Source organism: Drosophila mojavensis, unplaced genomic scaffold (genome assembly GCF_018153725.1).
Source record: "Drosophila mojavensis isolate 15081-1352.22 unplaced genomic scaffold, ASM1815372v1 contig_136, whole genome shotgun sequence".
NCBI lineage: Eukaryota > Metazoa > Arthropoda > Insecta > Diptera > Drosophilidae > Drosophila > Drosophila mojavensis.
Window position 1 is genome coordinate 11554998 of NW_025318667.1, and position 10003 is coordinate 11565000.

General features: G+C 44.2%; 1 protein-coding gene across 1 annotated transcript in view; it reads left to right on the top strand.

Annotated features, from left to right (window-relative positions):
- The window catches only part of LOC6585236 (alpha-protein kinase 1), a 33655-nt gene that overhangs the window by 20553 nt on the left and 3099 nt on the right, over positions 1-10003 (top strand). The window contains 7 exon segments of the mRNA XM_044010653.1: positions 508-602; positions 5297-5524; positions 5603-5854; positions 5932-6050; positions 6799-7071; positions 7133-7678; positions 9107-10003. The exon segment at positions 9107-10003 is cut by the window's right edge and continues 3099 nt beyond it. Coding sequence (XP_043866588.1) covers positions 508-602; positions 5297-5524; positions 5603-5854; positions 5932-6050; positions 6799-7071; positions 7133-7678; positions 9107-10003 — 2410 coding nt within the window.

Here is a 10003-nt window from a genome sequence, read left to right on the forward strand (position 1 = left end):
TAGAAAAGAGAAAGAGAGAGAAGTATATACACAGAAATGTTGTGAGAAGTGCAGAGATAAGTACAAAGGCGGAGAGAGGAGAAGACACAGAATGAGAGTGAGATAAACTCAGACTTATATGTATATATATATATCTAAATAGAAAGAGAGCAAGAGAGAGATTGGAGGCAATGCTATCTTCTTTTTCACTCACATCCCTTGCCCAGCAGGTAGCCTCATCTCAGGTCAAGTTCTTTCCTAAGTAAACAGCTACATAAGCTCCTGAACTTTGAAGAGAACATCTCGAAAATCGCACTTAAGGAAATCTAGAATAGACTCCAGTAGTGGGTTTGCTGTAGCTCAACTGCATCAAGTTTACACCTAAAACTTTGTACTCATTAATTGAAAAGGGGCTTCAGCAATTTTCAATTTTGTTTGCTAAGTAGAAATTCGATCCCGCTTCTATTTATCGTACATAAATGTATTTCGAGTCTCGCTCAACATATTTGCTTAACTGTTCCATTGCAGGCTTATATGGCAACGATGATTTCCACAATGGTCTGCTGCAAGCCTTCAGCTCCGGCAGGAAGGTGGAGAGTCTTGTGCTCAATCTTAAACAAGAGGTAAGTAATGCCCAAAAAAGTTTCACTACAAACTAAAAGTTTTACGAACAGCACAATGGGAAATCGCACACATATACATATATATATTTATATATATATATATAGAAATATATGCATATATATGCATATAACTAACAACTTTGCAAATTGTTGAAAACTATTTTTTTTTTCGCTTTGTTGCATATTTTAGAGAGAAGTCAACATTCATTTAAGTTTCAGCTTACTTTAAGCTTAACGTACTACATTTTGCATATTAAATTTTCGTTAAGTTTTATAATTCAAAGAACTATCAATATTTAAGCAGTTCTCTTAAAACATGTATGCAACAATATATTGCTAACAGCTTTCATTTAGTAACCAAGTTAGCCTGTTACCAAAATTATGTCTTTAGTCCGCTTAGCTTATCGATTATGCCGTGAATTCAAAGTGCGTCATATTCTGAATAGAAAGCATAGATATAAATATATAACATTCATATATACATATGTAGTATGCTCATATGCGTCTTTAGAGCTAATTTAATAGGCCGCCTACACAATTATCAATGACTGAGCTCTCTCAACTTGAGCGTATTCTCATTGAGTGCTCTTCTCTTACCCCAGTGGACAGAGCCAGTGTCTGTCATAGGGATAGGCTAGTGACATATGCGAACTGAGGTCCGGCTAACTCAATCCTTGACGTTTGGTATTCCTATCCACAATCGTAGCGTTGTCGCCATGGACATTTGGGCCCCAAGCAAAGAGAACTTTATGGGGATCGATTACATTGCGTGGAAATTCGAGTGCTTGACATTCCGGCCAGCTGGATCTTTTTTCATTTCTTTTCCATTGAATTTGGCATTACGTCAGGCCCGGAAACGTGGCTCTTAGTGGGGCCCCATGAAATGCCAGCCAAATGTCATAATTCGCACAATTCAAATTCGAGCATTTGCATATTCCGATTACCTTCCATTTGCACGACATTCGATATCTTTCGACATTCTTTGCTGTCGTCGTCTTTCGTCTGGCTCCACACTCCGGCACCTCGCAGCTCGTGTGAATGCGAATGTATTCAATGTTCATTTCACAATTAGCCTAACAAACATTCGATTCACGTGTGCAAACTGAAGAAATCCATGGGTGTTTTCTAATTTGTTAACGAGTAGTCTCTTGGTTAGAGTTACCAAAAAAGATGTTGAATTATTGTGGCATACTTAATCGCTGGTAGTTCGCAATGATCAAACATTAGAAAGAATTAGATTCCCAAACTTAAGACAACCCAAAGAATACTGCTCGAAGAGCTTGGATTAGTTAAGAAAAACTTGATTCAAACAGGGAATATAGTTGGATACGTCAGGAATGAGAATAGCGATGTTCAATTAAAATTTGATGTCTGATAGGATGGGAGTTACAACACATTGCTGCACTCCCATGTGAGCCACGGCGATCTATGCTGAACTCAGATGAGTGAGCTACATTGAGCTACGCTGAACCGATTAAATAATCGTTGCTCGAAAGATCGAGGCCATCTATTTAAAATTATTATATAATAACCGATGGCCATGGTTTCCCATTGTGTGCAATTGGAGCATAGAGCATGTTAGAAATTGGATCCCAGGGCATATAGCAATACAGTTATTGCTTTGACGCTGAGAAGGGTTGTAAAGTCCATGTTTATGCTTAAACAGAACTATATAATATAATAAAACTGCATAATATAATGTAATAAGACTTGTCTATCTCATTATAAAAGTAATCCGTGGCACAATTCAGTATACCGAAACCCAACAAACTCTGTATTCCAACTATATATCGATAGTTTTCCTGCTTTATAGAACTTTTTTTTTTTTACCAATTTTTAGAACTTTTACCATTAGTAGAACTTATTCATTATCATAATTGAGAGATTACTTCAATGCTTCAGACTTTTATCTTCAGTTTCCAATCTAATTCCAAATAGTCTTTAGCGTGTCTTCTGCCCCAGCTCCAAAAAGTAGGCAACATTTTGTGTATTTTGCCTTCGCTTTAAGCGTTGCCAGACATCGCACAATCTGCAATATTAAATCAAATTCCTATTTCAATTGCATTTCCCATGAAATGATGTTGCCAGCGAATGTGTTTATCGATAAATGCATTTTCTTAGCTTTGATTATGGCAAAGGATATGACAAATACTTGCTTATTGCTGCAGAAATTGTCACTGATTCACTATGAAGGCGCTGCCCTGCCCCGCCCCGCCCCGCCCCTGGCATGCATATCTCGCATCTGTCGCATCTTTAGCCAGGATAAGGGACGGCTATGGAGGACACGTTGTGCCACAGCGCTGGCTTTCGCTCTATTCAAAAACGTTGTCAGCGCACAGACGCTGATATATATATATATATAAATACATACATACATACATACATCTCTATGTATAGCAATATATATACATACGTACACATAAAAGAAGCCGATAAGGCGAAAGGTTAAGAGAGCGAGTCGAGCTAAAAGTGAATGCAGAGGCGCACGGCTGAGAGGGGGCGATGCGGGTGCGGGTGCGGGTACGGCTGAGGGAGAGGGAGAGGGAGAGGGCGAGGGCGAGGGCGTAGCCGGATGTTAGGTGCGGACAAGATGATGCTGTGGCCCAAACAGATGGCTGGCATTGCTTGGCCCTTGAGTAAAACGCTATTAATTATCTAGGCCCAGGACTAAACACACTCTCACACACACATGCGCCCGCACAAACTCATGTGAGTAGCTCTGCCAGACAGGTGGGGGGTGGCGGTGCTTTGGCTTCGGCTTCGGCTTCTGGGTAGTCCTGTGCGTGCGTCTGTCATGGCGCTGCTTTTAGGCAAGTCCTCGACCCTACGCCCTGTCACGCTTTGCCATGTCTGTCGCGCAGCCCTGCTGTGCCTGCTCCACCTTTCCCTTTCCCTGGCCCACCTTGGGCCTTTCTTTTGCTTTAGCTGTGTGTACTTAAATCCTTGCACAAGTGCGGAAGCAAAAGCATTACGAGAAAAAAAAAAAAAAAAAACTACTATATTTATGTGCAACGTTTTTGTCCTTTGTTCCTGTTTGCCAGCTGCATGTCTGCCTCTACGTCTGTCAGTCGCACCATCCCTCCAGCCGTCCGTCCGTCCATCTGAATGTCTGTCTGTCTGCCTATGTGCGAGTCCCTTGCGCGAGCTTTCGCTTTGCCCATTTTTGGTCATTAACTTTTGAACTGCTCTCACCTGCTGCGGCTGTGAGTCACAACCGAGCTCGAGCCCGAGCCCAAACACAAACCCTAACCCGAAACCGAGAACCCAGCTCAACCATGGCTTTTCGGTGGTAGTTGTCGCTGGATATCGCTTTAATAATCACCGGCGACAAGATTCAGCTGGCGTAAACAGCTTTAATCTAGGCACATTACTTCAACTTGTTGAGGGTTCGAGTTGACTTAGCTTCTTCCTCCTCTTCTTCTTTCACTTAGGCCGTATTCAGCTTAGCTTCAATCGGGTCAGTTCGCTTCGAGTGCAATGCACGCGACAAACGGGGCTCAAGATAAAATGTAACAGCCTTTTTACACATTGCCCAACTTCTCTTAATCTATATGACCAACAAGGGAATTCTAAGGGCAGTGCATAGTGAGTGAGGATAGTGAGGATAGTGAATTTGTGTGCTGCTATCAGGCACTGGATTGAAGGCATGAGAGACATACGTGAAATTAAAGTGGATAGCGGATAAGGGATAATGAAATAATGAATAATGAATCGAAAATGCTTAGCAGTAATGCAAAGCACTTGTGCTCAGAATCCAGCAGATTGACAATCATTATTCCATTAGGCAGTCGGCGAATCATTTAATAATCATTCATTAATCAATCAATTCATATTTGGTGAGCTAGCGAGTCAAGCAGCCGGCAATCAGTATTCAATCACTCGGTCTGTCAACACTCAGTCAATAAGTCTGTGTGACAGCCAGGCTATTCAATGAACCAGCCAGTCAATCAGACAGTCAATGAAACATTCAGCTTGTCATCAGTCATTCTGTAAGTCAATCAATCAATTAGTTACATCAGAATGAATACTACTTAGCCAGTCAGCCAGTCAATCAATCAGTGAAAATTCATCAAGTCAGTCAATCAATCAGTCAAAATTCATTAAGTCAGTCAATCAATCAATCAGTGAGTCAATCAAGCAGTTGGGCTTGCCATCAGTTATTTACTGATTGACTGAGTGATTACATTTAATAATTATTGAATAACTCAGTCAATCAACCCATCACTATTCAATCAATCAGTCAATGAATCCGTTATTCAATCAGTTTGTCTGTTCTCAGTCAGTCAATTAATCGGTGTGCCAGTCAATTAGGATACTCATTCAGACAACATTCAAAAAGTCCGTCAATCACTCACTCTGTATTCAATGATTCACTCAGTCAATCGATCCGTCTAACATTAGCAAGTCAATTACTCAGTCAATCAGTTTCCAGTCAAACAGTCAATCAGCAAGTTGCTCAATTGGTCATTGGCTTACTCACTCAGACAGTCAGTCAACCATGTAGTTAGTCATTATTCAGTCATCGCACCATATTCTTATCGTACTCCAAATGCGCCTCTGTCTACATTAAGCCCAACCCTGCTTATTTGAATAGCTGGCTCTTGAACTATCATTCAGACAGATATATGATATTCGATAGTTCTCTCTCTTTATTCATATCTAATATTCTCTTTTCCTCTCTCATCCATTGACAGACTGAAACCATAAAGCGTGATCTCGAAACGAAAATGGCATCGCACAAGGTGCAGGACATGGTGGAGAAGCCCCAATACAATCAGACCGCCGTTATGCTGCTCATTGAGACGTCGCGTCTGGTGCGGGAGAATACCTCGCGCGCGGTCACCTCGCTGGACAACATGGTGCTCTACTTCATGAAGACCAAAGGCAGCGAGAACGAGACCTCACTGATGGGCATTCTCCATGTATGTGCCAGACAGCTGCTTGAGCGAGAGCTCTCATTAATCGATCTCCCTCTCCGTCTCTCTCATCCCCCCGTTTAGCTGGGCGATCTTTATGAATCGATACGCTGGCCAGCCACATTGGCCTTCCTCACCCTGCTGCTGTTCCTGTGCACTGTCCTGGTCATCGGGGTCGCCCGTCGCTCGCGCTGTACGCTGATCTTCTTCAGTGTCTCGGGCCTCTTCTGCATCATCATCTGCTGGCTGCTGGCCGGCATCTATCTGGCCTCCAGCGTGGCAGCCGGCGACTTTTGCATGCGCCCCCATGAGTACATGTGCCGCCAGGTGGGCATGGTAAGCTGCATCCGCATGAATTCCCCCATTAAGTTTCTTATCTAATGTGTGTTTGTCTTTCGATTTTGAAATTGCAGCGCAGTCCGTATGTTTATTTCCTTAACTGTGGCACATTGCGCAATCGCTTCATATTGCGCCTCAACGAGTCCCGCGATTTGGTGGAACGTGCTCGCGAGAGCGTTGAAATGATGCAACGGTAAATAGAACAACTGCATCAGATTCATTAGAGTACCCAGACTGGCTATTTAGGACTTGGAAACAATCCAATCCACATTGTATATTATGTGCTATATACTGAAGGAAGAGATACTTAAGCAGAACCAAGAGTCTTAGTGTTTTAGTATGCGCATGTTGATTAGATAAGCTTGTTAGTGCCTAGAATTGTCAAGCTTACATAGAAAAGCGAAAATAATAGATTGTATATAATAGGCAGCTATATAAGGCAGTGGATGTCGTGTATAGAGAAATTTGCTAATCTAAGGTTTACTTTGAAACAAAAAAAACTAATGGATGCATATATAGCTCTACTAGGCTCAGTTTTACAGCAAAACAAAAGGTCGAATGGGTGCATATACTGGCATATATAACTCTACTATATATAGTAATCATAGTACAATAATATTCGACCATGCGATATGTTATCCATAGGCAGAGGTTTCTCGTCCTCAACAACATCTAGAGCTATACCAATAATGATTTTAGTATGTATATTTATATGATATATATATTTACATTTATATTCTTGTCACAGCATTGGCACGCATATATAGCTCTACTAAGATAAGTTTTACTGTATAATAAAAAGTCCTCTACTATAGATAGCGATGAGTCGCTGAGTTATCCCAAGGCAGACTTGTCCTCAACAGCATCTCGAGCTATACTAATCATGATTTGAGTATATACAGATATTAGATTATATATTTACGTCTATATTCTTGTCACAGCATGAGCCAGGACACGTATCCGCGCATTGACATTCAACGCACGCTAAACGCGATGGACAACGACCTGGAGGAGACGAAACGCAATCTGACCAATCTGTCCGCCACACTGGACAGGCGGGCCATCGATCGACACTATGCGGAGGCACTGCACGGCCTGTGCGGCGGCGGCTTGCTCGGCCTGAGCCTGATGATGGTCGCCGGCCTGCTGACCGCCTTTCTGCTAACCATACTCGTCTACGCGGACTCGCACGCCTGGATCTACCTGAGCAAGAGGTAAGCTATCGTTGATTTGACAATTTGACAGCTGAAACTCACTGCATTCGCTTGCTTGCAGGCCCACCATGGATGGCGACAAGTCGGAGACGGCGCCGCTGTTCTCGGCGTCGAATGCGCCGAGTGCCAGCATTTCGCCAACGGCGCCGATGAGCACCGGCACCATAAATCGCACACTGCTGCACCATCAGCAGGCGCACGGTGTGCCGATGGGCGGCAGCGTGGCCGGCGGTGCTGGCGCTGGGGGACACACGGGCACGCTGCCCAGCGGCGGCAGCTTGGCTGGCGGCAATGGCGTCGGACCGTACAGGAATGGCACGGCGGGACTGCGACAAGGGTTGGCATCATCACCATCATCACAATCAAGCAACAACAATACATCATCTGCAACAACTTATAACCACCACCAACAACAACAACAACAACAACAACACCACCACCACCACCACCACAACAACAACCACCACTACAACCACAACAACACACAGCATAGAACTAACTCAACGGCAGCGGCGGTGGCGGCGGCCACATCCCTTTCGAGCCGCTCCAATGGGGGGCGCCGTTCGCCGTCGCCGCCGCCCGGCTATGATTTGGTGCATGGCACAAGGCATGAAGTTTAATTTAATTTAATTTTGTACCCCTTTTAATTTGTTCATCTTTACTTTGATTTGATTTGATTTGATTTAGTCTTAGTCTTAGTCTCGGTAGACACGACTCCCGCTAGAGGCAGTCGCACAAGCTCTTTATTTTTAATGTACTTACATTTCATTTGATTTCATTTTTTTCATTTACATTTATTATTTTCATTTCCTTGAATTGGGTTTATTCTGTTGATTTCGCTATTTTTCTGTTCATTATGTTTTTATTTGTTGTGTGCCCAATGCCCAGCACTAGGCCACGCCCACTAGCTGCATGACCAATACAATCGCACACAGAATACAAATGTAGTTCAGAGTAGTAGATCATAATCAATACATATCGTATATATCGCATATCGTATACATCGTACATGGACAGCAACACGACAACGCCTAACGCACCCACACGACACTTGAAGCAGCATTAGGGGTAGTCTCTATATAAACTCTTTTCAGCTTGATCATAAGAAATACCTTGAGTACAGTAGCAACTGCCTAACGGCAACTCCTGCTGCAGTTGAGTCTTACAGAAAGTGATGAAAAGCTGAAAAATATATCAAATATATTTTTGTAGTAAAAGTAGAGAAATAGACTCTCTTGAGGTTTACTTTGTGAGCCTGAATTGCCCACTCTCAAAAAACCCTTTCTGCCTTGATATCTATAAAATACAACTAATATGCATTCATGCATAACTTTAATTTCATAAACATTTCCAAATATATGCAACAATCTGTCATATATAAGAAAAAGATTTCTAGATCTTGAGCCATATTTGCCTTAGCCTTAGGATTTTTCGTAGACAGCAGAGGAAATGCCTTTGCTATAAATGAGCTAAGCTAGCGATAGTGTTAGGGTTTCCGACTTCGTCAGCCTTATGCAGCTACTCCAATCAGATGCCAATAGAAATATAAGAACAATACGGAAACTTCTCTTAGATAAGCCATAAGCACTTGTGTCTTCGATAGATTTAAGCAATAGGTTTCTAAGCCAATAAAGAAACGAATGAAACCCTATATTTACCCCTATATATATATATATATGTTATATAAATCTAGAGAGCTCAGCTGATTAAGGATTGGCGCAGTAGAACTGAGCAGAGCAGAGCTATAAAATAGAACTCCAAGGTAACCATAGGCTTAGCGGAACGTAGAAGGTAGAAGGTGTAAGGGTATCATATTATCATATCATATCATGTATATAATTGCATCTCTCATTCTAACGATTAACCAACTCTAATGCTCCCGATATTCGCTCTTCATTTGCCAGAGTACCCCTAATGCTGCCGCTTGTTTAACTGTCTCCTGTCTCCTCGCACATTCGCAGCTGTTGCATTTGCCTTGCATTTGCGTTGACTTTCCCATTTAACTAATGATTTGTACCGTTATCTGTGCTTGCAGATCGGGCCACCACACGCTGGGCCGGCTGCCGTCGCACCACCAACAGTCGGCGTCGTATCTGCCCGGCCCCAACAACGGCAAATATGCGACGCTCAGCAAGCAGTGTAAGACGCTCGAATCGAACGACTTCTACTGAGATTCGCTTGCCTGCAGCACGTATGCAGGCAATAGCAACAACACGCAGCACAGCAGCAACATCAGCCAGCAGCAACAGCAACAGCAACAGCAGCTGCAGCAGCAGCAGCAGCAGCACCATCACAGCAGCAGCAACACATTGAAGAACATATTCGCATCGGCCACGCTGCCCCGCTCCACGGGCAGCTCCATACGCTCCGTGCTGTCCGCGCAGACGGCCAACGCCATCTGCAAGTCAACTGGCAATGGCCTGGACGCTGACGTCCTGGTCGACGATCGCGATCCGCGCGACGTCACCAACAACAGCTTCAATCGCTTCGATCCCAAGTACATCAGCATCGGGCCGAAGGCGGTGCGCGGCAACAACAATCTCAACATTGTGGCCGCCGCCACGGCCAACAAGTGCGCCACGCTGCGCCACGTGGGCCGCTACGGCGGCTCGCTCAAGGGCGCCTCCCCGTCGCCCAATCTGCGCAGCGCCAAGACGCCGTCGATAGCCACAGTGTCCAAGGATTACTGCCAGCAGGCGGACTGCATGACGCAGGTCTATGGGGGCGGCTCCACGGACATGTTGGTGCCGAACGCAACTCAGCAGCAGCAGCAGCAGCAGCAACAACAGCAGCAACAGCAACAACAGCAGCAGCAGCAACAACAGCAGCAGCTGCAGCAGCAGCAACCGCCGCCACCTTCGCAGCAACAGCAGCAGCTGCAGATGCAGATGGTGGTGCAGCAGGTGGTGCCACCACCGCCGCCGCCCCAGCA